The sequence below is a fragment of the Crocuta crocuta genome, unplaced genomic scaffold, assembly GCF_008692635.1.
Source record: "Crocuta crocuta isolate KB4526 unplaced genomic scaffold, BGI_CrCroc_1.0 scaffold273, whole genome shotgun sequence".
Lineage (NCBI taxonomy): Eukaryota > Metazoa > Chordata > Mammalia > Carnivora > Hyaenidae > Crocuta > Crocuta crocuta.
This window is the reverse complement of record NW_027529425.1, coordinates 3,307,571-3,334,616: the sequence shown is the minus strand read 5'-3', so window position 1 is coordinate 3,334,616 and position 27,046 is coordinate 3,307,571. Positions and strand designations below refer to the sequence as shown.

General features: G+C 45.0%; 1 protein-coding gene across 3 annotated transcripts; it reads right to left on the bottom strand.

Annotated features, from left to right (window-relative positions):
- Nucleotides 1-1,787: 1,787 nt before the first annotated feature.
- On the bottom strand, nucleotides 1,788-23,555 carry RBAK (RB associated KRAB zinc finger). Of its 3 annotated transcripts, none has more exons than XM_077758744.1 (5): nucleotides 23,422-23,555; nucleotides 22,267-22,325; nucleotides 10,974-11,100; nucleotides 10,624-10,719; nucleotides 1,788-7,991 (listed from the first exon to the last, which is right to left on the bottom strand). In XM_077758744.1, the coding sequence occupies exons 2-5, from the start codon at nucleotides 22,279-22,281 to the stop codon at nucleotides 6,076-6,078; spliced, it is 2,154 nt and encodes a 717-aa protein (XP_077614870.1). In that variant the 5' UTR covers nucleotides 22,282-22,325; nucleotides 23,422-23,555; the 3' UTR covers nucleotides 1,788-6,075. The 3 variants fall into 3 exon arrangements, with proteins under 3 accessions (XP_077614870.1, XP_077614871.1, XP_077614873.1); XM_077758745.1 differs by lacking the exon at nucleotides 23,422-23,555 and adding an exon at nucleotides 23,000-23,046; XM_077758747.1 differs by lacking the exons at nucleotides 22,267-22,325; nucleotides 23,422-23,555 and adding an exon at nucleotides 16,695-16,745.
- Between the last annotated feature and the right edge of the window lie 3,491 nt (nucleotides 23,556-27,046).

The following is a 27,046-nucleotide window of genomic DNA, read 5'->3' as shown; positions in this document are numbered from 1 at the left end:
ATTTCACTTCTTTACTTATTCCTACCTCGCGTTACCAATACACTCGTTTCTTTGAGGATGTTTATTTAGCGTAGGTGTGTCAGTCTGTACTTTTTAAAAAATGTTATTTATTTTGAGAGAGTGCGTGCAAGCAGGGGAGTGGCAGACAGAGGCAGAGAGAGAATCCCAAAGCAGGCTCTGCACTGTCAGCACAGAGCCGGACATGGGGTTCAATCCCATGAACCATGAGATCATGACCTGAGCCGAAGTCAAGAGTCGGATGCTTAACCGACTGAGCCGCCCGGGCGCCCCCAGTCTGCTTCGTGGTGGCTGGAGCCTCAGATGTCCCTCTGTCGGAGCCCCTTTTCTCCTGGGAGCCCCTGCCATCTTGCCTGCAGGAAAAGCCGGTCACACACCAGCTTCCCAGTGAGGGTTTCTGGAGAACCTGTCTGCCCCGAGGCTGGCAAAGCTGGTGTTGGCTTTCCCATCTGTCCACCCCACCCAGACAACCGTGGTGCAAAAGGATCCCCCTTCCTTATTTTTAAACTAAACTACATCAAATGGCTTCTGTTGCCACGCAAACTTAGCTGTGGAGGCTCCTGCCAGGCCGGAGGACTGTCCGGTGGTACTGAGCTAAGCACTTGCTTTCCTGTTCCACGGGCATCAGGTCAGGCGATTGTGTAGAGAAAAGAACAAGGTTTTGAAGCTGTGCTCAGCAGGTAGCATGATATATGCACCTGTCTCTTCAGTGTCCCTAGATGCCACCTGTTCCTTCATGGAGAGACCACAATTGTCCTGTCTTCCCTTGGAAGACTATTTTCTCCCCGTACTCTGCTCACAAGCCCACAACTCGACTCGTTCGCCAAATCTTACAGGAGTTCAAGAGTTACAGCAGTTTGATTTCTTTCATGTGAGAGGGAATTTACTTTTTTGTCATGATTACCACTGTGGCAACTGGGGTGGGGGAGATGTTACACGCTAGTTGAATTTCTTCATGGCCTCTGTAGAATTTGTTCTGGGGAATACCGTAACACTGTTCTGCAACAAGTCACACATTTCCCCTCTTTAAAGGGCTTAGCTGGGTGGACAACCTATCTGGGCATGATTTGGGATGGAGTAAAGGACAGTGGGTGAAGTTTCGCCCTCAGGTATGCGTGAGCTCGCATTAATGCCTCTGGCACATTTAAGAGACTTTAGGGAAAAAATCTGAAAAGTTATCTGACCTCAAGTTGAGCAGCAGTAAATATGGGGATCGCAGGGGGCAACCCCCACTCCCGATGAAAGAGGCAGGCTCTGGCTGGCATGGAAGGGGGGCCAAGGCCTTGCCTGACCACATGACTTGTGGTGAAGCCTGACAGACTCGAGAGAACAGGCAGCCAACGTGGGGACCACACCACCAAGCCCCAACTCCTTGATGACTGCACCTTAAGCAAGGCGTTCATGTTTACATGTCAAGCTTTGCCTGGTCAGTTAAAGGGGAAATCAAATCATGCGCACACAGTCTGCTCCATCCAATGTCATTACTCATCCCTGCTGTGCCCCTGAGCTCAACCAGCCCCCTTCCCTCCCCATACCACCGAGCTCTTCCTTCTTATGATGGAAAATTTGTGCTGTTAACGGAGTATCTTACATTTGCTGAAAGGAAACCTTCTAAGTACAATTTCCCATCAAGTGAAACTCCCCATTCTATGCATTTACCTCCAAGCAAGGTCACCTCTATGACAGGAAGACAGAAGACGCACCCCAAATTCAGAAAGTGAAAAACAACTTGAGAAAATAGGAAATGTTTACACACATTAGTTCTTTATTGGAAGAGGCGGTTCAGACCCATTGATATATGCAAAACTGTAGGATGACAAAATAGGTCATGGCTCTGTCACCTTTTCAATTCTTTTACTTAAAATATACTTTATATTAAGCTTTAAGGTCACAGTGTAGGAAATCTCTGTAGTTGCCTTTAAAACTACTCTTAAGGATGATTTCCTGCACCAAATTATGCAGGACTTTAATATACATGCAGAAAAATACACGTATCTTAAGTGCACAGAACACTCAGATATTCAGCACCCAGATTTAGAAACAGTATTACCAGCACCAGATAAATACCGCTTTTCAGCCTTGCCCGAGGCTGACATCCTGATTTCTAACTACATAGACAAGTTTTTCTGTTCTTATACTTTGCGTAGATGGAATCATAGTGTGTGTGCTTCTGTGTCTGGATTCCCTCATTCAGCTCTGCAAAACAGAGTGATTATTGCAAGTACTTCTAGGTCACTTGTTCCCAGCGCCCTAGGCTTCTACAGTGGAATACACCACTCTGGTTCATTCATTCCACTGCATGCATGCCTTCAGAGAATTGTTTCTTGCAGTTTTATGCCAAGAATATTCTAGTATGTCCTTTGGTTGTCATAAACGCACGTATCTGTGAGGTTTGGATTAAAAGGGCACGTGCATGTTCAAAGTGCCAGCTGTTCAAAATGGTCAGACCCGATGGCAACGTCCCCAGCAGGGCACACGTCCTGCTGCTCACGTCCTTACCAAAACTGGATTCTTCTTCATGCTTTTCATCTTCACCATCCCAGTGGGTGGGGGTAGTACCACACGGTGCTCTCAATTTGCATTTTCCTGATTACTAATAACGTAACTGTTTCTGCTTATTATCTGTGCGTCCATTTTCTATTTTTTTCTTGTTGATTTGTAAATGCTTTTAAACTTTTTTTCAAAGTTTATTTATTTTGAGAGAGTGTGGAAGGGGCAGAGAGAGAATTCCAAGCAGTCTCTGCACTATCAGTGTAGAACCCTATGCAGGGCTTGAACTCACCATGAGGTCATGACCTGAGCCGAAATCAAGAGTTGGATGCTCAACCAACTGAGCCGCCCAGGTGGCCCGTAAATACTCTTAAGTCACAGGCCCAGGGCTGGAAGCTATGGCCTGCAGGCCATATCCAGGCTGTTGCATGTGCTTTTGAATAAAGTATTATTGGGACACATACATGTTCACAGAGACTGTCTAGCCCACAAAGCTCCAAGTACTTATTATGTGGCCCCTTCCACAAACGTTCACCAACCCCTCCTGTATGCTCAAGTCTGCTGTGGTAGAGCATATGCATGAGTTACAAGAATCTTCTCCCTCTGTTTCTTGCTTGTTTGTTTTCTTAATGGGGTCCTTTTGATAAACAGAAGTTTCAAAAAGTTAATATATCCAAATTAACCGATTTTTATTTTATTATTTTTTTAAATTTCATTTATTTCTAGGAGAGAGAGAGAGAGACAGCGTGAGCAGGGGAGGGTCAGAGAGAGAGGGAGTCACAGACTGAAACAGGCTCCAGGCTCCGAGCTGGCAGTCAGCACAGAGCCCGACGCGGGGCTCGAACCCACGAACTGCGAAATCATGACCTAAGCGAAAGTCGGACGCTTAACCAACTAAGCCACCCAGGCGCCCCTGATTTTTATTTTATAGTTTAGTGACTTTGGGATCTTTAAAAAAATTTTTTTTAATGTTTATTTTTGAGAGAGACAGAGCATGAGTGGGGGAAGATCAGAGAGAGAGGGAGACAAAGAATCTGAAGCAGGCTCCAGGCTCCAAGCTGCCAAGACAGAGCCCAACATGGGGCTTGAACTCACAAGCTGTGAGACTATAACCTGAGCCGAAGTCAGATGCTTAACCAACGAGCCACCAGGTACCCCTAGTGACTTTGAATCTTTAGAAAAATTTTGCTTGTTGTAAGGTTACATACAGTCTACTAAGTTTTCTTCTTAAAGCTTTATTATTTTACATTTCATATTTAGATCTGCAATCCACCTCAACCCACATTTCTATTTTCTGTTAAATTATTAAATGTAATTGCCACACATTTATTAGAACATCTCTCCCATTACACTGGATTATCTTCATCAAAAACCAAGTGACTGTATGGCTGTTTCTGGAAGCTTTATTGGCCCAATGGTCGATTTGTTTATGTATGTGCCAATACCACACAATTATAATCTCCATGGCTTTATGACAAGTCTTCCTTGATATCAGGCAATGTAAGATCTTCTGGTCTATTTCAGAAGATAGCCTTGACTATCATTGGTCTTCTGAATCTTCATTTGAATTTTATAATTAGTTTACTTTTGATTAAAAAATTTACTAGGACTTTTAAGATTGCATTGAATATATGAATTAATTTGGGGAAAATTGAGATCTTTTTAGACTGTCCTGGAACCCATTAATTAAATAGGTCTCTCTCAAGTTTTGTCATTTTTTTTCCCCTGGATACAGGTTTTAAAAATATGGTGTTGGATAATTTTCCCTCTAGGCACTTGAGGATTTTTGATGCTATTGTTAAGTGATATTGCTACTAAGTTTTTCATTTTTTATGTTCACTGCTGGTATATTAAAAAACTTTTTGCATAATGACTTTGTATGCAGGGACTTGCTAAACTTACTCATTAATTATAATGATCTGTGTTTCCTCAGAATTTTCTATGTACAGAATTACGTCAGCTGCAAATAAAAGCGTTAATTCTTTCTAATCCTTATGCTCTTTATTTTTCTTCCCTGACTCTCCTAGCTAGGTCCTTCTGCAGAATACTGAGTACAATTAGTGACAGTAGATCACTTTGTCTTTTTTTTTTTCATCTTGGGAGAAAACTGTTAATATTTCAGCACTAGGCATGCTACTGATTGTAGTTTTAGATATTTTTCATCCAAGTAAGGAAGTTCCTTTCAAATCCATAGTTTATGGAGAACATAAATGGATGACTTTACCACATGACTTTTCTGCATCCTATATTACTTCTTACCGTGTGATATAGTCCAGGAATTAATTTTTGATTATTAAATGAGCCCCCGTGTTCCTGGAGTAGTAAGACCCATTTGATCGTTTTATCCCTTTTCACACCACCCGTTTTGTTCGCCAGAACTGGGTCATGTGACCACTATAAACAAGTTACTGGCTGTCAGAATAGAGTTCTTGTGACCGGTTTAGGCGAATCGGGATTCACACTTTGTGTCATGTGAAGAAACGGTGGACACCCAAACTCCTTCAGCAAGGAGCAAGGGGAAAAAGGACACTGAGTTCATCAACTAAAGCTGTCTGACAGCAACTTGTATTTGCTCTGAAATACTGGGAACAAGGGGCAGTGCACAAAAGAATGGCAGAGTATTCATGTCACATGAACGTAGAGATGAAATTTCTGAATTACGGAATATCAGCACACACTTCACTCAAACCCGTGGGTCAGACCAGCAGAGTGGCAGGAGACGTGTATTTTACAGACTAAACAGTGCAGAGCCCTCTTCCACTGACGTAGACTTAACTCCAAATCACCTATGCATAGGTTATGAAAATAGTATTTTAAAAGCTCTTTTGCTCAAACGTAGTTGAAAACGTTATAAAAACTATGGGCTTACACTTTATTGATGGGGCATTCATGAAAAACCCATTTGTAAATACCTCCAAACAAACAGAAAAATTATGTATTTAACTATCTGGTACCTATCAAACGTCTCACCAACAATATAATCCCGTGTTAGTACATTTTGCCACCTTGATACTCAAATTAGAATACTGCCTTTTCCCAAAAAATTCAAATCCAAATTTGCATAGAATTACTGACAGAACATTTTAAAAACATGATAGAAACTACCATATATGTACTGTTCCTATAAACTCCTGATGATTTTATACAATGGTTTATTCAGAGCTGACAGCTTCTGGTGTCTTCCCTATAAACATGTGAATTTACATCAGAAATATGGCTTTTAGTATAACAATTTCCAAGACAATAGATTTTCCCCACATTCATCACTTCGACAGATCTCACCTTGGTGTGATTCCCTGATATGTAAATACAATCTGAATTCCAAAATAAATATTAAATATTTATCAAGTTTCACTCCTGTATAAATTATCTAGTGTCCAATGGGCTGTAGGGTCTTGTTTTGAAGGCTTCGTTTCTCCTTGCATCCTTAGGGATTCTCCTCTGTGAAAAATGCCAGACGAAGAGGAATCCAGTGCCCAAAGAATTTTCCCTGTTCGGAAGCACGAACTCTCAGACACCAATCTTGGACTCCCTGTTGGGCCTCGTTATACTCAGAGAGCTCTGACTTCACAGGAAGTCACCCACAGCCAGTACGTTCACACTCCCTCTCCTGTGAATTCGCTGATGGCTATTGAAGGCTGACCTGTGGTGGAATTTTTTCCCACACTCGTTACATTCGTAGGGTTTCTCTCCGGAATGAGTCCTGTAGTGCACGGTGAGGTAGGACTTCTGAGAAAAGACTTTTCCACATTCATTACATTCGTAGGGCTTCTCTCCCGAATGGCTTCTATAGTGTACAGTGAGGTTCGACATCCGAGAGAAGACTTTCCCACATTTGCTACATTCATAGGGCTTCTCTCCTGAGTGGATCCGATGGTGGATAGTGAGATAAGACTTCTGGGAGAAGAACTTCCCACATTCGTAACACTCATAGGGCTTCTCGCCTGTGTGCACTCTTTGATGTCTAAAGAGGGAGGAGTTATGGGAGAAGGTTTTCCCACATTCGCTACAACCATAGGGTTTCTCTTCCGAATGACTTCTATAGTGTATAGTGTAGTAGGACAACTCAGAGAACAGTTTCCCACATATGTTACATTCATAGGATTTCTCCCCTTTCGGAAGTGACTGGTGCCCGCTGAAGGCTGAACCATCAAGGAAGATTTTCCCACATTCATTACATTCATAAGGTTTCTCTCCTAAAGGAGCCGGAGGATGGTCGGTGAGATAGGAGAACTGAGAGAACTTTCCGCATTCACTACATTCGTGGGCTTTCTCATCTGTGTGTACCTTCCGATGTCTGATGAAGGCTGAATTTAAATTGAAAGTTTTGCCACACTCATTACATTCATAGGGTTTCTCTTCTAGGTGACTTCTATAATGGATGGTAAGGTATGACACCCGAGAGAAGAACTTTCCACACTCACTGCACTGATAGGGTTTCTCCCCCGTGTGTGTCCTCTGATGGGTAATGAGTGTCGATTTTCGGTAGTAGGACTTGCCACAGTCATTACATTTGTAAAGTTTCTCTCCCGTGTGCGTTCTCTGGTGGTCACTGAGGGCAGATTTGCGAGAGAAGGATTTCCCACATTCGTTACAGGGGTAGGGTCTCTCTCCTGAATGGTTCCTCTGGTGCAGGGTCAGATGGGTCTTTTGGCAGAAGGTTTTCCCACATTCATTACATTCATAGGGCTTCTCGCCTGAATGAGTCCTCAGGTGTTGGGTGAGATGTAGCTTCTGACAGAAGGTTTTCCCACACTCATTGCACTTATAGGGCTTCTCCTCCAAGTGGGACCTTCGATGGACGGTGAGGGTGCCCTTTTGGCTGAAGGATTTCCCACATACATTACATTCATAAGGCTTCTCTCCCGTGTGGGCCCTCTGATGTATGATTAACTTTGACTTTTTACAGAAGGATTTCCCACACTCGCTGCACTCAAAGGGCTTCAGTTCCATCTGGGATCTCTGGTAAACGTTAAAATTCGACATCTGAATGAAGTCTGACCTGGAATCACTCCACTCGTAGGGCTTCTCCCCCATGTAATCTCTCTTATGAGTAAGGAAAACAGCTTCGTTGTCTAAAGCTTCCATGCATTCATTGTATTCAAAGGGTTTCTCCAAAACATTAACGCTCTGAAGAATACCTGCTGCATTTTGAGAATAGCCTTCCCCATTCTGGTTGCACTCATAGGATCTGTCTCCATGGTCCGTCTTCCCGCACTCACTACACTCGCTGGGTTTTTTTCTTGCGTAGCTGCCATCACTGATGATTAATTCCGAGGTGGATTCTAAATTCTTCCCACATGAGACACAAGTGTGAGAAAGGACACCTGAAGGAACCAGGCTTGTTTCCACATTGCACATCGTATCAAATGCATCCTCTCTCTCCTCATTTGGGGTTTTGCTGTTGGTAGAAACAGCTTGCCTTGAAAGTCCATCTCCATTTTCGGGGATTCCCTCTATCAGGTCATCAACTTTCCAGACTTCTAGAAAGGAATAAAATTAAACAAACCTTGTGAATCTGGACACAACAGGTACAGAATGGGCGGACTCTGGCTGTACGGCCAATCTCCACAAATAAAATAGTCACAAGTGTACACCTGTCATTCCCCTTAGTCAGACAGACACACATACACATGCATACAGGGGTGGGGCAGGCACAGGGAAGGGACGAGTGTGGGACAGGACTTAGAAGTAGAGACAAAAGGGAGAGTAAACTTATACCAAACACAAGTACCTTTGTTACTTCACAAACTATGTTCAAAACTTTGGTAGAAATGGTGAAACAAACCCAAGAAATGAGGAGCAGAAGGCAATGTCACTGAAAAAGCACTAGATTAAGGCAGACCCAGGGGGAGTCTTGAGCACATCGGTCTGCTGGTAGAAGAATAACTGCTGCACGAACATTCAAAGAAAATATTCCAATACGGACTACGTTTGGTGGTAAGAGATTACCAGTTACGTTAAACTATAAGATACTGCTTCACACTTAGATTTCCATGGTGACATCCGCACTAGCCCAGACCTTCCCAAATCTTTGCCTTTCTATTCTGTACATAATTCCAAATAATCATTCTAAATTCCAATCTTCTCATCTTTAGAGACAGTCCCCCAACCAGGGCTCTGACTCCCCAGCCCTGGTCCACCTTCACTTGGAAGGAGCATTCCAGGCACATAACTGTCCAAAAGAAATGCAAGACGGACCAGAAGGCAGGAGAGCTGCTGGCTGCTCAGATAGGCTCTCTGAGGTGTTCTGATGGGCCAGCATAAGCCTGACTGCACTTATTTGCACAACAAAGGGTGGCGGCGGGAAGCACAGAGGCGAGGCTGCCTCGATGCTGCCTGGATTAAAATTCGCCACCAACACACTACTGGCTGCGACTTGAGTAAGTTACTTAACTGTGATGCAGCTTCACGCGGCTGAAATGTACCCAGATCACCAGGCTGGGAAGGGACCAACTCAGTGCACACAAATCGCTCAGAACAGTATAGGAAATGAAACAAATGCCCATCCATTTTCCTTCAACTTCAATTTCCTAAAACCAATCATGCCCCTGACATAACACTAAACGTATCCTGAAAACAAACAAGAGTTTCCTACATGCAGGTTTCATTTGTCACGAAACCTTGAATGTCAGATTTCTAAAGCTGTCCACACAGCATTGACTTTTACTTCTATGTATCTTACACATTTCTGGAGCATCTGAGCCATTATCATCCACAATCGGTACAACGCCCCTGAGTTCTGTGCTCAGAAATCTACACCATCCCTGGGACCCCAAACCCCAAATACCATAGAAAAAAAAAGAATTTATCATTCACCAGTAAGATTTTTCATTTTCTGGACTCACTCAAAAATATACTCAAACTAGAAATCTGCTAATCTTCCAAAAATACCTTCTGCTCCGGAAGCCAGGCTACACCCACTTATTCCCAACCACCAGCCTGTGCTCTTGCCCAGTTCATTCAACGTGGCTTCCAGCGCTGGCTACATCCAAACCCATCTATGCTTCAGGGGAAGCTCTAAAATATTTAGCAGATCTTGGGGTGACTGGGCAGCTCAGTCGGTTAAGTGTCTGACTTCAGCTCAAGTCACATCTCACAGTTCATGGGTTCAAGCCCCACACTGGGCTCTGTGCGGACAGCTCGGAGCCTGGTTGGATTCTCTCTCTCCCTCTCACTCTGCCTCTCTCCCCTACCTGTGCTTTCTCAAAATAAAACAACTTAAAAAAAAAAAAAAGCATAAAGTTGAACAAAAATCAAAATGACTGCAGTAATGCTTTCGTGAAGCTCAATTTTTTTTTTTTTTTTTAGATTTTCTTTTTAAGTGATCTCTGTACCCAGTGTGGGGCTCAAACCCATAACCCTGAGATCAAGAGTTGCACACTCCTTCAAACGAGCCAGCCAGGCACCCCGAAGCTCGATTTTAAAGTAACCTTTTTCCTGTCTTCCTCTCCTCTTTTCTCAGCCCATTCCAGGAGCCCGTCACCATCTGAAGACCTGCCCTGCCAAGACCAGCTAGGTCCTGTATTTCCCCATAAAGTGCCAGCCCCCTCCTCCTGGAGGCTTGGAGTTTGAGGCTACAGCGGGCTGCAGCCTCCTTTGGCAAGCAAAGCAATGAAACTGCTGTTCCTCTTTACCCCAAATTCTGTCTTCCTGTAGTATTTTAGCTGCAAAGCACTGAGGTCCATTTTCAACAATTCAGGGCCTGCACTCAACACCGCCAAGCAGAGCGCAGGTGCACCTTGGCGGGGCAGCTCAGGGACAGGTTTTGGTGGTTGAGTGCACAAAGGAGGAAGCGAAATGGGTAGAAAACCAGCTCGGGGCATTTCCCAGCAAGGAAGAAAAGACAAAAAGAACAAACCTGAGTGTCTCAAGTTAATTTTTTTCTTAGGCTTCTGAATGCCGGCAAACAGGAATTCTTTGCTACCGGGGAGGGTACGTTACTGGGGAAGCGGGGACAAGAGGAAGGCACCGGATCCCCACAAGTGCAAATCAAATGCAAAATCAGGAAAGCGGCCTACACAGGGCCCGGGGCACTGAGGGCTCAGGGCAGCCGTCAGCGACTCCCAGGGGTCTGGGGCCACCACGTAAAACCGTAACGTGCTCCTGACCTACCTGGATGACTCCGACACGGCAGTTCCCCTTCCGCTACCCAGGGCTCCTCTCCCTGCTCCAGCTTGAGGATCACTTTTGGTTTGGTGCTGTCGTACCCTGTGAGTGAGAAACGGAGGCATGCTTGGGCCGCTGCACACCTCTCAGGTCTCTGAGTCCTGAGCGAGTGCCCAGATTTGGACCTTAGGAAAATCTGGACATTTGATGGAGAAGTAAACAGACAAATAACCCACCGGGGGCCCAAAGGGAGTTAAATGGTCCTATCATTTATTTCTTCAAACTTGAGGGAAAAAAAAAATTCATTAAACTGGCAACCCCCCCACCGCAGCAACCGGACAGCAAGCTCTCCTCACCCACGGAGACCAGGTGGCTGTAGTTCTCCAGCATCACGTCCCGGTAGGTGGTCTTCTCCTCAGGTTCCAGCTGCTGCCACTCCTCCTGAGTGAAGTCCACGGCCACGTCCCTGAACGACACTGGCCCCTGTAATGGCACCGTGATGGAAACTGGTAACATGGAGGAGACATGTGGGCACAGGAGCTCACCAAGCTTGCTGGGAAGGTGAACTATGAACACTGAAAACCTGCTTTTGTGTCATGGATCGTGGAATGAAAACAAACCATACTGGAAACACACTGCCTTTGGGTCCTTTTTTTTAAGTGTTTATTTATTTTTGAGAGAGAGAGGGACAGAGTGTAAGCAGGGGAGGGGCAGAGAGAGAGGGAGGTACAGAATCCCAAGCAGTCTCCAGGCTGTGGGCTGTCAGCACAGAGCCCGATGCGGGGCTCGAACTCACGGACTGTGAGATCATGACCTGAGCTGAAGTTGGGTACTTAACTGACTCAGCCACCCAGGTGCCCCTGCTTTTGGGTCCTTTAATTGCCCCCTAAAAACCAAACCCCCAAACCAGAAAACCAACAGAGTTCCCATTCTCCCAGCAAGCTGAGTTTCGGGGGATGTGAGGTTGAGTAAGGCACCTGCCAGGGAAACACCATGCAAATAGACACGCATCTGCTTCCTCAGCCTTCTCTCCGGCCACCTTTGCTGGTGGGGCCTCGGGCCCCCTCTTCACAGGGTGCACACGGGGCACGGTCCCCCGCCTCCTCCTTCCTGCTGGGCATGTCTCCTGCTTCAGGTCTTTCATCTTGGACTTTTACCCTCACGGCAGCTACCTGGGGGCCCCTGTGTGGCTAAGTATTGGCCCCAACAGCGCGTCTCAAATACCCCACTCCTGCAGCAGTAACTGTTGGTTGTGGTGATGAATGCCCGACACGTAAGGGTCTACCGCATGGAGAGTGCCTTAACAAACTTTGAATGTTCCGCTGCCAGGCTGGGCGGCACAGACGCAGCTCGGCACTGCTCCAGGTTCAGGGGCAAAGAAGATGCGGAGGTGTACAAGGACCGATGGCAGAAAACACGCAGCATCGGTACTGAAGAGGATGGCGGGGGGAAGAACAGGGCAGAGAGACCCAGAAGGCCCTTTCTCAAGGACACCTTTTCTTTTTTTAACGTCCATTTGTTTAATCTGAGAGAGAGTGCAAGCAAGGGAGGCACAGAGAGAGAGGGAAGGAGGGAGGGAGGGGGAGAGAGAGAGAGAGAGAGAGAGAGAGAGAGAGAGAGGGAGAGAGAATCCCAAGCAGGCTTCACACAGTTAGCACAGAGCCCAACAGGGAGCTCAAACTACAAACCGTGAGGTCATGAATTGAGACGAGATCAAGACTGACACTTAATTGGGGCGCCTGGGTGGCTGAGAGAGAGAAGCGTCCGACTTTCGCTTAGGTCATGATCTTGAGGTTCGTGGGTTCGAGCCCCGCGGCGGCCTCTGTGCTGAGTGCCAGCTCGGAGCCTGGAGCCTGTTTCAGAGTCTGTGTCTCCCTCTCTCTCTGACCCTGCCCTGCTCACGCTGTCTCTCCCTCTCTCTCCTAGAAATAAATAAAAATTAAAATAAAAAAATTAAAAAAAAAAAAAAGACTGACACTTAACGACTGAGCCACCCAGGCACCCCAAGGACAGCTCTATGACAGTAAGAGTTGACTCTAATTCAGGAGAGTAAGCCGAATGTACACGATTACTTTCCAGCCTTGAAAACAGAATCAAATCTTCTAAAAGTCCAATTCAAAGCAACATAAAAACAGAGACTGTTATCTAGCACAGGAGGCGGCAAGGAGACTCCAGAGCTGTGCAGATGGGAGTCGAGGAGAAGTGGAGAACCGAGAGCCATGGGGCACACGCTGGGCACAGCAAGAGAGGACAGGGGACTGTATCGGAGCCCTGGAGGTGCCCAGGCCCATCGGGAGGGCCCGGGGTCCCCCATCACCGCGGAAGTGAAGGGTGAGTAACCCCAGGCCTACCCGAGCAGCCTGAGCGGCTCCCAGCATCAGTGCACACAGCAGCCGGATGAGGGTCAGATGGTAAGAACGCTGGCCACGGGCACCGTGGCCATACAACACGGAACAGCACAACACGCTTCAGGCCTTCGCAATGTGGGTGGCCACGCGCTCACCGTCCACATGGAAACTTCTGTCTGGGGTAAATGTTAAAGCAATACAAGGAATACAGAACACGAGACGGTTTCAGGCAAACCAGGACACATCAGCTCTGTCCGTGTTGGACAGGGATGCTCCTTGAGGCGGTGCTTGGAAAAGCACTCCCACAGAAAAGCGACTTGAGCGACTTCACCATGTCGGATTCTATGTCTCCCTCTCTGCCCCTCCGCCACTCATGGGCACGCGTGTGCTCGCACACGCTCTCTATCTCTCTCTCTCTTTCAAAAATGAATAAACAGTGAAAACATTTTTTTCTTAAACAGCATTACCAGGGGCATCTGAGTGGCTCACCAGGCTAAGTATCTAACTCTTGATCTTGGCTGGAGTCACGATCTCACAGTTTGTGAATTTAAGCCCTGCATCAGGCTCCACGCTGTGGAGCCTGCTTGGGATTCTCTCTCTGCCCCTCCAACTCTGTCTGTCTCAAAATTAATTAATTTAAATAGAATTACTATATAATCCAGCAATTCTACTTTTGAGTGTACGCTTAAAAGCACTAAAAGCTGGGTCTTCCAAGAGCTATTTATACATTCTTGTTCATAGCAGCATTATTTACAATTGCTAAAACATACAAGCAACCCAAGTGTCCATGCATGGATGGAGATGAACAGATAAGCAAAATATGGTCCATGCATACAATGGAGTGACATTCAGCCTTAGAAAGAAAGGAAATCCTGGCACCTGCTCCAACACGGATCAACTCTGAGGACATTATTTATGCTCAGTGAAAATAAACCAGTTACAAAAAACAAAGAGCATGCGATTCCACTTAGATGAGCGATCACACCCACAGAGACAGAGAGGAAGATGGCTGCAGGGGCGAGGGGGAGAGGGAAGTATTTGATGTGGAACAGAATTTCAGTTTTGCAAGATGAGAAGTGTCCTGGGGGTGGCTGGTGGTGAGGGAATGTACTTACTGCCACTGAACTGGGGATTTCAAAATGGTTAAAACAGCTCGTTTCATATCATGTGTAATTTACCACAGTAAAAAAAAAAAAAAAATTGGAAAAAAAAGTGAAGTGATATCTATCTAAACACACATCTGTAAACCACCAACTTCTAGAGCTCACAGATGTCCCCTCCATAAGAGAAAGTGCAAAATTGGGTCATTAGTTGAATATATTCACGTTAACTATTAGTAATTTTTCCCTCAAAAACTGAAATAATACAAAAATGAAGGATTCTCAAATAGGGAAAACAGAATAAGTAAAAGATAAGCATCAAGGTGACCTGCCCAACAATAACAGAATCAATTTCATAAAGGAAACAACTTTTCCTTTTTCTACTGATTTATACTTTTTAATAAATTAAGCAGGATATCGCTTCCATAAAATGAGAACATTCTCCTAAAAACAGCCCTCAGGGAATGTTTAGAAATTAAAGACCAAATCGTTGAATTTTTTAAAATCCCCAAGGAACAGACTTAAATAACAAATGGGACACAGAACATATAATCTAGGAAATCTCTCAGATAACTAGAAATTGAAATGATGAGATAAAGCTTGAGATACATGGGGCGCCTGGGTGGCTTAGTCGGTTAAGCATCCGACTTTCGCTCAGGTCATGATCTCGCGGTTCATGGGTTCGGGCCCCGCGTCGGGCTCTGTGCTGACTGCTAGCTCAGAGCCTGGAGCCTGTTTCAGTCTGTGACTCCCTCTCTCTCTGACCCTCCCCTGTTCATGCTGTCTCTCTTTCTCTTTCTCTCCCTCTCCTAGAAATAAAAAAAACATTTAAAAAAAAAAAAAAAGCTTGAGATACGAAAGCCAGATCTGGCGGATTCAACATTTTCAGAATGAACAAGAAGGACAGAAAAAAAACAAAAAAAACGATACCTGAGCTGAAGAATCACGTAAGCCTTCGCATCAGAAGGGGCCATCCAGTTTGCAAACAAGACTACTGGGGTGGGGGTGGGGATACAGATCTAGGAACCTCCTGAGATAAAATGCCCAAAACTGAAAAATTAAGGGAAAAAAAATCCTAACAAGTTACAGGGGTGGGAAAAATACCCTAATCACCCTCTGGGAACTGTCATTCCACTTCTCACCTGAGAAAAACCCACGGAGAAGTGCCCTGCTTGCAAAGCAAAAGGGATTTTGAACCCAGAACCGTACACGAAGCGAAGCTATCACTGAGGCCTGCATACACTGTGAAGATACTTGCAGGGAAAATTTGCAGCTGGTTCAGGCCAAGTGAGCTTGTGAACTGCCATGGAAAGTAAGAACCTTCTGGGTTCTCAGTCCCCAAGGCAAGGAGCAGCGGGATTAGAAGACCCATCAATCAATAAATACGACAGATGAAATTACATAGTATCTCTTATACCAACACAAACACCCACAACAAAATATCAGCAAATGGAATCCAACACAGATTGAAACGATAACATATAATATCTAAGTGGCACTTAACTCCAAAATTACAGACCCGTTTACTCTTTGGAAATCCACTAACGTAACATGCCAATGTAATACAGCTAAGGAAAGACTTTTATCTCCACGAAGATGCTGCCAACACCTCTGACAATATTCAAACTGCATACATGATTCAAAAATCTTCACAAAAATAGGAAGGGATACTTCACTAGCATGGACATACGTATATGCACACACTCTTGTAAGTAAAGTACGTGTGATACATGCATACACACACACATCTCAATCACACACACAGGGTTTTAATTAATGGACAAACACTAGACACAAACACTAGACTCATTCCCAATAAGATCAGGAACAAGGCAAAGCGCTCACTATTCCAACTGGCAAAAACAACCAGAGGCACAACAATCAATAGAGAAAAAGTAAAACTAGTTCTATTTGCAGGCGATACACTATACCTAGAAAACTCAGAGAGTCAAATACAAAACCAGCTCAATGAAAGGATTCTGTTGTATGACAAGATATAAAATCAACACACAGAAAGCAACAGCCCTCAGGATGCCTGGCTGGCTCGATGGGAGGAGCGGGAGACTCTTGATCTCAGGGTTGTGAGTTCGAGTCCCAGATTGGGTGTAGGGATTATTTAAATAAACTTAAAAAAAAAAAAAAAAGAAAGAAAGAAAATCATTAAAAAAAACCAAAAAGGGCGCCTGGGTGGCTCAGTCGGTTAAGCGTCCAATTTGGGCTCAGGTCATGATCTCACAGTTTGTGGGTTCGAGCCATGTCAGGCTCTGTGTTGACAGCTCAGAGCCTGGAGCCTGCTTCAGATTCTGTGTCTCCCTCTCTCTCTGCTGCTCCCACACTCATGCGGTTTCTCTCTGTCTCAATAATAAACAAACATTTTAAAAAATTTAAAAAAAAACAAAGCCAACAGCCTTATTACATAAAAAGAAGATGTAAAATTCAAGCATACACGCAGTTTACAGAGCAACAGAAAAGATAAAACTGTTAATGAGAAAGGTATAATATCTATACTAGGAAAACTTTGAAAACACTCCTTAAAAGACATGAAAGTGCACTTGAACAAATGAAATGATGATTTGTTCTTGTGCAGGTCAACTCTGTAAACACAAAGATGCAAGTTGCCCTCAATTACCTTACAGATGTGTGATTCCAACAAATAGACCAAAAACGTTTATCCTGGGGGGCGCCTGGGTGGCTCAGTCAGCAGAGTGTCCAGCTTCAGCTCAGGTCATGATCTTGAGGTTCGTGTTTTCGAGCCCTACATCGGGCTCTGTGCACAGAGCCCACTTTGGATCTTCTGTCCCCCTCTCTCTGAACCCTCCCCACTTGCACTCTCTCAAAAATAAACAAACATCAAAAAAAAAAGTGTTTTGCCTAGAACTAGGCAAGCTGGCATTGAAATTGACATAGGGGGAAGAAATCAAGAACAACTAGGAAAATCTCCAAGCAGAAGCAGTTTAGAGCGCCTAACTCTACCAGATTTAAAATACAACCTTTATGGGGCACCTGGCTGGCTCAGGCAGAAGAGCATGTGACTCCTGATCTTGGGGTCACGAGTTCAAGCCCCACATTACTTAAATATTTTTTTTAAAAAAGACCTACAATCTTTATGAATAAAATTGTTTTGTTCAGCACAAGAATGGAGATGTGTCAGTGAAGTAGCGCAACAAAGTCTAGAAACAGACTTGTATGATTACATGACGCACCATGGTGACACGTGCTATTATAGAAGGATATAATAATCCACAAAATGGATTGCAATGAACAGTGTTGGAGTAATGATAGTCATTTGGGCATGGACAAAACTGCATCCATATCTTACACCATAAAAGAAAAAAGTCCAACTGGATGAGTGATCTGAGTGTAAAATATTCAGCTGCACAGAAAATAAACAAACAAACAAACAAACAAAAGCCATCGGAGAATTTCCCTATAACCCACATGGGGAAAAGTTTCTAACTATGACTCCAAATACAGACATTGGGACCCTTTCAGCCAAGATGAACAAGGATTGGATTTACCCGCCCTCCTGAAAGGACACCAAAAACCAGACTAGACAAAGCTGTGGTCTCCAAGACGCTGATCTTGAAGCAGTGATCACGGACGGTAATCAGAGAGACAGGAAATAAACATGGTGAGGCCTGTGGTTACTGCCTTCAGAGTTTCCAGGCCTGGAGCAGGGAGGGAAAACCGAGACAGAGGTGAGGAAGGTTGACAAACTCAGGGAACAGGTAGGACAGTATTACCCTACAGAATATCACCAACCACCCGAAGTGGGCCCAGTGCGGACACAGGTGTTACCAGCGCCAGCGCACAATGCAACGGTTTATAAGGGGATTCTGGATGCTCCAAATACCTGAGCAGGAACAGGGGGGGATATAAAAAAAATACTCAGACTGAACTTCTGCACATAAAAGCTAGAGCATCTGAGATGAAAATTACAGCAGACTAGATGAATTCACTGCTGAAAAAACGATCAGTCAACTCCAAGCACAGCAAGAGAAGCTTACAGAAGATGAAGCACACAGAGAAAACAGGATTTGGAGAGAATGAAGTGTCAGCGAGAAAAACAGGATGTGGAGAGAATGAAGAGCGTCAGCAAGCTGTGGGACAATTTAAAGTGGCGGAACATACAGGTAGGAGGAATCCCTGAAGGGTGGACGAACGGGGGAGTTGGGGGGAATAGCTGAGGAAATATGATTAAAAATCTCCCAACGCTGAAAATCATAAACAGACAGATCCAAGAAGTTCAATGATCCCCACGCACAAAGACATAAAGAAAACAAAACCAAGATCGATTACAATCAAACTGCTCAAAACCAGAAATAAAGAGAAAAGTGTACGGGCACCTGGGTGACTCAGTTGGCTAAGAGTCTGGCTCTTGATCTCAGCTCAGGTCATGATCTCCCAGTTTGTGAGTTCGAGCCCCATACTGGGCTCTGTGCTGACAGCGTAGAGCCTGTTTGGGATCCTGTCTCTCTCTCTCTCTGCCCCTACCACTCCCTTCTCAAAAAATAAATAAATAAAAACTTAAAAAACTTAAAAGCAGCAAGAGGGGGAAAAAAAACCCCAAAAAACAGATTATATACAGAGAAGGAAGGTGAGGATGACGTCACATTTCTCCTGGAAACAACGTAAGCAAGAAGATAGCAGAGGAACAGGTTTGAAGCACAGAAGGAACAAACCCAGCAAGGCTCCCCTGAAATAAAAGCCAACACAAAATAAAGGCATTTTCAGACATACAAAGGCTGAAAGAATTCATCATCAACTAGAAGAAGAGATGACGAAAGTCCTTCAGGAGGAAGGAAAAGTGACAGCAGATAAAGATCTAGATCTACATGAAGGAAAGAAGAGTACCAGAAACGGTAACTATGCTACTTTTCCTTATTTTTTAAAAGATAGCTGTTTACGTAAAAATCACAATGTACTGTCAGACTGATTCTGCCTGCAAAAGCAAAATGCAACAATAGTGTAATGACCTAGAAGTGAGAAATGGGAGGGACCATTAGCTTCCTACACCCTTGAGATCCTGACCTGAGTTGAAGTTGGATGCTTAACTGAGCCACTCAGGGGCCCCAAGCTTCCCACATTCTAAGCGAAAGGGAACACCACTTCAGGAGAAACTGTGAGGAGTTAAAGCTGGATACTATAAACCCCAGAGCACCCGCTGAAATAACAACAGTGCCATAGCCAACAACCCCACAGAGAACGTGAAATGGAATTTAAAAAAAAAAAAATGCAATCAATAGAAAGGAAGGAAGACAAAGAAGAAAAAGGAGACAAAACCGATGGGACAACTAGAGATCAAAGCCAAGGGACTACCAAGCTGTCAGCGCAGAGGTGAACATGGGGCTCGATCTCCGTAACCAGGAGATCACAACCTGAGGCAAAATAAAGAGGTGGATGCTTTACCGGAAATTAAAAACTGCTATAAAGGAAATTACTGGGAAAACTGAAAACTGGTTAAATTAGAAGGTGAATTGTAGATTAGATAAAAATATTGTATCAAAGTCACATTTCCCAAATTCAGCATCTTTGATCTTAGGAGGTATAAGCTGAAAAGGGACATAAAGATAACATCCACGCTCAAATGGTTCAGAAAAAAATATGTATATACACAGAACGATAACAAAGCAAATGTGGGAAAATGTCAAAATCTGGAGTATCTGGCAAAAGGAACATGGGAGTTCTTTGTACAATCCTTGCAACTGTGGTGCAATTTCAAGGTTTTTTTTTTTTCAAAATAAAATGCTGAATAAAAACGAAAGCTATCAAAATAGAGGATGTTTCAAAAGACTCAGAAACCAATCTGAAGGGATTCCTCTGGTCAAAGATAGATCCACCTGGACACCAAAGAGAGTGGCAGCTTCAATGTCCTGAAAACCTTAAAATACGTCTAAACCCGTGAGCTCATCATAACAAAAGGAAACACACAAACAAAATTCCTGTTGCACAGAAGCCTACTCAATATTGTGAAAATTATCTTTTCTGTAGGAAACACAGAATCAACCTGAAAGGTGCTTTCCTTTAGAAAAATATTCTCGCTGGTAAATGAAGAAGAAATGGTAAAGCAGCGGATCACCATCTTGTCTCCCCTAAAGAACTAGTGGATCTTGGCAATGAACATCAGCCAATGGAGGCTACCGTCACACAAGACGGGAATAGAACACGGCTTCCAGGAGAAAGCAGACAAGTGTCACAAGCAACAAAGTCTTGCCAAAAGAACTGAACGTAAGTGGATAAACTTCCTAAGCTAATGACTGATTTTACAAGACATACTGGGAATTAAAAAAAAAGAAAAGAAAAAAAAGTGTGAAAGTTAAAATGATGGCAATGTGACCCAGACCATGGGAAACTAAGCCCAATTTCTTCAAAACAGAAATTGCAAAGTAACACAAGAGACAGACAGGGGGAGCTCCTATTAAAAGATTTAAAAGACAGGGCGCCTGGCTGGCTCTGTCGGTTGAAAGCTTGACTCCTGGTCTTGGCTCAGGTCACGATCTCGATCACGGGATCTCGTGGGATTGAGTCCCACATGGGCTCTACACTGACAGGACGGAGCCTGCTTGGGATTCTCTCTCTCCCCCTCTCGCTCTGCCCTTGCCCCACTCAAGATCTTTCTCGTTCTCTCTCTCTCTCTTTCTTTCTCACAAAAATAAATGGATAAACATTAAAAAAAATTTAGGGGCACCTGAGTGGCTCAGCCAGTTAAGAGTCCGACTTTGACTCAGGTCATGATCTCACGGTTCATGAGTTCAAGCCCTGTGGGGGGCTCTGTGTTGACAGCTCAGAGCCTGGAGCCTGCTTCAGATTCTCTGTCTCCCTCTCGCTGACCCTCACCTCTCACACTCTGTCTCTCTCCCTGTCAAAAATAAATAAACACTTAAAAAAAATTTTTTTAAGACTTATCAACCAACCACAATGTGTGTACCCTTATGTGTATACTGGTTGAAAAGAACGAACCCAAAACATTCAGAAAACTGTGAAACTCTGAACACCAGTTTTTATAGATTAACAAAGACAGGTAATGTGGATTATCCTCTTTAAAAGACTCCTGATCAGCTCCAGGTATTTACAGAAATACTTCAGGTGAACTGTTTTAAAGGCCAAGAAATGAGAGACTTTGTGGAGAAAATACCAGTTTGGAAGTAATATGTCAAAGGCAGATGCATGGACATGTGAGGTAAGGGCTGGAAAATGTCCAACGGATTTGACTGAAATGAGGTCAATGCTAATCTTTACCAACACATTCAAGAGAGTGGTGAGGACAAAACCAAGAAGCTGAGGATTGAAACGGAAACAGAAGTGAGGATGTATTTACCAGAGAACACCTTCCTGTACTATTTACTAAACAACCCAAATAATCCTTCAGAAGCATCTTAAGGATGAGCAGGCCACTTCCTCAGGATTTAGCTTTCATCCCTGGATTAAACAGCAGCAATGAACATATGTCTCGTATCACAGTATTTTGGTGCCTAGAAAAATCACACACTCACACACACCAAGATCTCCCTGGGCAGCAGGCCCTCAGCTCAGAGAAGCAACAAGTATAAGCCACATGTTACAATGACATTAATGGCTGTTAATAGGAAACCTATCCCTGTTATATTAATTTTAACAAGGAAATTTTTTTCAAGTCTTAGGAAATCTTTAAAATCGACAAGTAACAAAACTGGGTTCTTCTTATAGTCAATACAAATCACATAATGGGAGGTATCCTTCCTTTTTTCTGTCAGAACGTGTTACATTTGTAGTTGTAGGGGCGCTTGGGGGCCCCAGTCAGTTAAGCATCCGACTTTGGCTCAGGTCATGATCTCGCCGTTGGTGGGTTTGAGCCCCACATTGGGCTCTTTGCTGACCACATGGCCTGGGGCCTACTTCAGATTCTCTCTCTCCCTCTCTCTCTGCCCTTCCCCTGCTCAAGATCTGTCTCTCTCTCTCTCTCAAAAATAAACATTAAGACAAAAAAAAATTTTTAAAGTATTTGTAGCTCTACCCCACAGCCCTGAAGTATCTATCTACACACATGAACTTGACAAAAACTCTGGGTGCCAATCTGACATCCTAACAACTGTATTTTACACAACAATGCCTTTTATTTATTTCTACATTCCCACTGTAAAATCTAGATCCATATAAACTTCCTAAAATGCATTAATTACAAAAACAAGTAAGAGAATATATACAGACATAGGAAAACTCACCTGGGATTCATTCATTTTCTACTGCTCTTGGAAAAACGTACAGACTGCTAACAGTGAACCTAGGGGTAGGAAGAAATAACAGAAGTCATGGGTAATTTGGCCTGCCCACACAGTAGCATCTTTCATAGTAACCGCCCAAGTAAAGCTCATAAAATGACACCCTGTGAACACTCACAAGGGGCTAAAAATGTTTTTTATGTTTATTTATTTTTGAGAGACAGAGCTGGGGGGGGGGGGTTAGAGAGAGAAGGAGACATAGAATCCAAAGCAGGCTCCAGGCTCTGAGCTGTCAGCACAGAGCAGGACACAGGGCTTGAACTCACAGACACTGAGATCATGACCTGAGCTGAAGTTGGATGCTTGGTGGATGAGGCCACCCAGGCGCCTCACAGGAGATGTTTAGATGGTTTACCCTCCTTGGTTAATATATTCACATCCTTTTCAAATAGTTTCCTTCATTAAATTAATGTTGCCCCCAAAAAATCTCCTTACATCGTTTACAAATTTTCTTTACTGTCTCTTCAAATTGTTTAAAATCAGAGTATTCACAGGGACAGAGAACATGAGCTCTCCAAAATGGGATGGCTGTGCATCAAGGCACGATTCTGTTTTTAAATTATCTAACTGAACTAGGTTATCACTGCACCTAAGAATCTTTTATCAAGAAAACTTTAACAGAGTGGACACACACTGGCCCAGGAGTTGAATCCCGTCCACAATCCCACCCACAGACCTGGTCACCCTAGACGAACCACCTTCCATCTCAGTCCCAACCTCCTCCTCGGTCACCCCTGCGGCGGCAGCAGCAAACCCTCGCAGACGTATCCTGCACTACGCTGTCGGATGTCACAGGGCAGAGCCCAGCGCGGTCAGCACACACTTAGAGCAGACAGCACAGGTGCTCGGGAGCGTTTAGAGACGCGCTTGGGAGTCGGAGTGACAGGGGGGAGCAAGGGGTATTGGGAGTGGAGAAAGGAGCGGACACACAACGTCCGCAGCCCACGCGGCGACCCCTACGCCCCCAGGAAACCTGGGCCCCACGAGTCCCGGGGGAGCGCCCACCCCTTCCTGGCCACCCAATCGCGCCCTCGGCCTGCGGCCCGGCCCACAAGATCTACAACTGCCTGGAGACCCTAAAGCCCACGACCTACCTACCTGGTCGGGACCCGCTGAGCTGCCCTGAGATTTCCGAGGGGTGCGGTGCGGGCGCTGCTCCTCCTGCACCTCCCGCGGCCGCCGTTCCCCAGGGGCCGGCTCTCTGGGCCTCCGGGACAAGCTCACTTAGGGCCNCCGCCCTGCGCCGCCGCCGCCGCCCGGCCCCTCCGGCCCAGCCCGCGGGCTCTCGGGCTCCCGCTCGGAGGTCTCTGCTCGAGCCTCCGCCCGGCCCACACAGCCCCGCGCCCGCTGGGTGTCGGCCCGGACGGACGGCCTGCAGCCCCGCAGGCCCAAGAATCTTCGCCCACCGGAGGCCGAAGCCTGGGAACCACTGCCAGCGGTGACCTGGGCACGGACAGGAAGCGAGAGCGGAGCGGGGGCACTGCGCGTGCGCGAACACGCACACAGGGCGAGTTGCACATGCGCCGGACTACGCCTGCGGTGCGCTTGCCGGAGTCCATCTCCGGAGCGGGACCGGTACCTGGACTCTGTTTCCCATAAGTCTAAGCGCCCACAGGTTAGGGGGCGTCTCGAATCTCTCTACCCCATCTGGTGCTTAAGAGGCGCTGTGTGCAGGGGTTTGAGCGCCTGGACCTGGACCAGGGACACGATTTCCCACTTGTCTTCGCTCCTGTTAGGGATCAAAGGAAGGTGTCGGCTCCAGTAGTGGGCTGTGTTTACGTCCTGGTACCCTGGTCCTTTACTTACCCTGAGATCTTTCCTGTTGACACTGAGATTCGCCACGAACAGGAGGAGACAAGGAAAGGGTGTACCATGTGCACGTCACTGAAATCTACGAAGAGTCACTGAAATCCTGGTATTCAATTAATACCCAGCCATGACATAAAAATTACCATGGGCATATGGTTTTTCCAAGAGGGAGAAAGAAAAAATGTAGCTTGTCCAGATTGCACAACTAACGCGTAAAGACCGCAAAAACAATCAGAAAACACACACAAACTGAAAAAAAGATACCTGAGATCTTACCTGTCAAAGAGAGTTAGGTTTGTTTTAGGTTAAAATGTCATTTTTCAAAAATGGGATCATAAGGACTATGATTTATCGCTACTTTTTTTTGGTGAAATTATATAACCATGTTTTTGGCCAGTTGTTACCTCTTTTAAAAGTAGTAATAAGTACTGATTCATGTAAATGAATGGACACATAAGCCACTCCTGATTTCCCTGGCTGAGCTGTCACCTCAAACTAATCCTGCACAAAATGTGGGCAGTGGCTACGTAGCCAGGAAGCATCTTGCGAAGCTCTTGCTGCTATTAAGTGTGGCCTATACCTTAATTCTCACCAGTTGGATGCTGGAATTCAAGCAAAGTAACCACACTTCACCTGGGCCTGAGCCAGGAGGACCGCTAGGTGCATATCTTCTGTCTTCTTTTCCGTTTTCACCAGGTAAAGCTTTGATGGAAGCTTCGCTGAGCGCCTTGGTGAAGACAAGCAGAGCGCCCGTCTGCCTGGCCCAGCTTCTGACTCTCAACTCCCCTACATGCACTGAGCGGCTCAGCTGAAGACTGGGATGCCCTTCTTCCTTTCTCCACTCTGGTTCTCTGCCTGTGAACCCTGGCTGTTGTGGGCCCCCCAACACCCAACTCTGTCCCTGCAACTCAGAGACATGCTGGGATCCCCCAGCTCCCCTACCCTGTACCTTGGCCTGGACACTCTCTAGGCAGTGAACTGGACACTCTCTCTAAATGGCTAAAAGCTGTCATTTCATATATCATATATTTTCTCCTTCTAAAAATATACTAAGCTGGGAGGGCAAATTCTGTCTGGGCCAGAAGCATCACAGGACCGCCTTTCAATGTGGCTTCATTAAGATCTCTTCACTTATTTGTGTTGACAATATAAAGCTTTCACTTTTGGGGTGGGGACGCCTGAGGGGCTCAGTTGGTTAAGTGTTCGACCCTTGATTTTGGCTCAAGTCATGATCTCACAGTTCATGGGATAGAGCCCCATGTGGTGCTCTGTGCTGACAGTGCAGAGTCTGCTTGGGATTCTTTCTCTCTCCCTCTCTGCCCCCCCCCACACACACACACACTCTCTCTCTCTCTCTCTCTCAGAATATTTAAAAAATCCTTCTCTTTTTGTATTTGTGTAAAATAGAAATATTTCCCCAATTCATCATCAATCTTCCTAACTTAATCTTTTACTTTCATTTTCTATCACATGGACATTATTTTTGGTGTTTAAATCGTTCAGGCTCCTCCACACTTCTCATATATTGACATTGTACTTGAAGAAGACGTTCCCATCCTTACTTTTCTAAGTAGTGGCCTGTGTTTGTTCCTGTGTGTTTTTCCCCCTCTCTTTAATGCATCGATTTTATTAAGATAACCAACATCCGTCTTCAAGATTTGTAAATACTTCTTAAAGTCTTTCAACTATTTTTTCCCCAAACTGACACATTCACTGTGACCAGGAAATGTGAGAGGCTAAGAAGAAAGCTCAAGTTTCTCATCTGTATGAAAGAATGGGTTCTTTTCTGGAGCCTCGGGACATGCCTTGCTTTAATGGAAGGGTCACCAGAAGTGTTCAGGAAATTGACTCTCAAATCTGAATTCCCTCTTATTCAAAATACTGGTTGGACCAGTTTACAGGGAAGCTGTAATGAAGTAGGACCAACCAGGCAGCTTTAACAACAGAAGTGCATTGTCCCGGTTCTGGAGGCTGGGAGTCTGAGATCCAGGCATGGGCAAGGCTGGTTCCCTCCTCCGAGGGCAGTGGGGGCAGGTGTGTCACATACTCTCTCCTTGGCTTGTAGGTGACCATCTTCTCTCCATGTGTCATCACATTGTCTTCCCTCTACTTCAGTGTCTCTGCATCCAAATTTCCCCTTTCTGTAAGGATGCCACCCATATTGAATTAGTGCCCATCCTACTAATGGCTTCATTTTTTAAAAACTTGATTTCCTCTGTAAAAACCCAACCACCAAATAAGGTCACATTCTGAGGTGCCAAGAGGTTAGGACTGCAACACATGAACGGGGTGGTGGGGATAGGGGCACACAATTCAACCCATGGCATTCATGTGCCCGGTCAAGTCAAATTTGCTATGACTGCTTTGTCTCTGCTTTGTTTATGTTATGGGAAGGGCCCTTACAGATCACCTTACCTAAGTCTTTTATTTTATAAATGAAGAAATAGGGGCTTGGAAGGAGGAAGGATTTGCCCAAGGGCACATATTAGTTTATGACAGAGCCACTACTTTCCCATTTTCCCCCTCCCCATCTTTTGATAGGCATATCATACTTGCTGGTTTATGTCCTCCAGACTGTCTTTCATCAGGAGTCTGGGCAGATGAAGAAGGGGACAGAATGAACGGGATATAGGACTTGAATCAGAGCAGTCGAGGTGAAACCTGTTGTCCTGCTTATCTTTTGGGTTTCACATCCCTTGTTTCTAAAAGAGAAATCTCAGGGGCACCTGGGTGGCTGAGTTGGTTAAGCGTTTGACTCTTAATTTCAGCTCAGGTCATGATCTCACAGTCTGTGAGTTCAGGCCTTGTGGTGAGCTCTGCACTGATAGCATGGAGCCTGCCTAGTATTCTCTCTCTCCCTCTCTCTTCCCCTCCCTGCTTCTCTTTCAAATAAATTAATTAAAAAAAAAAAAAA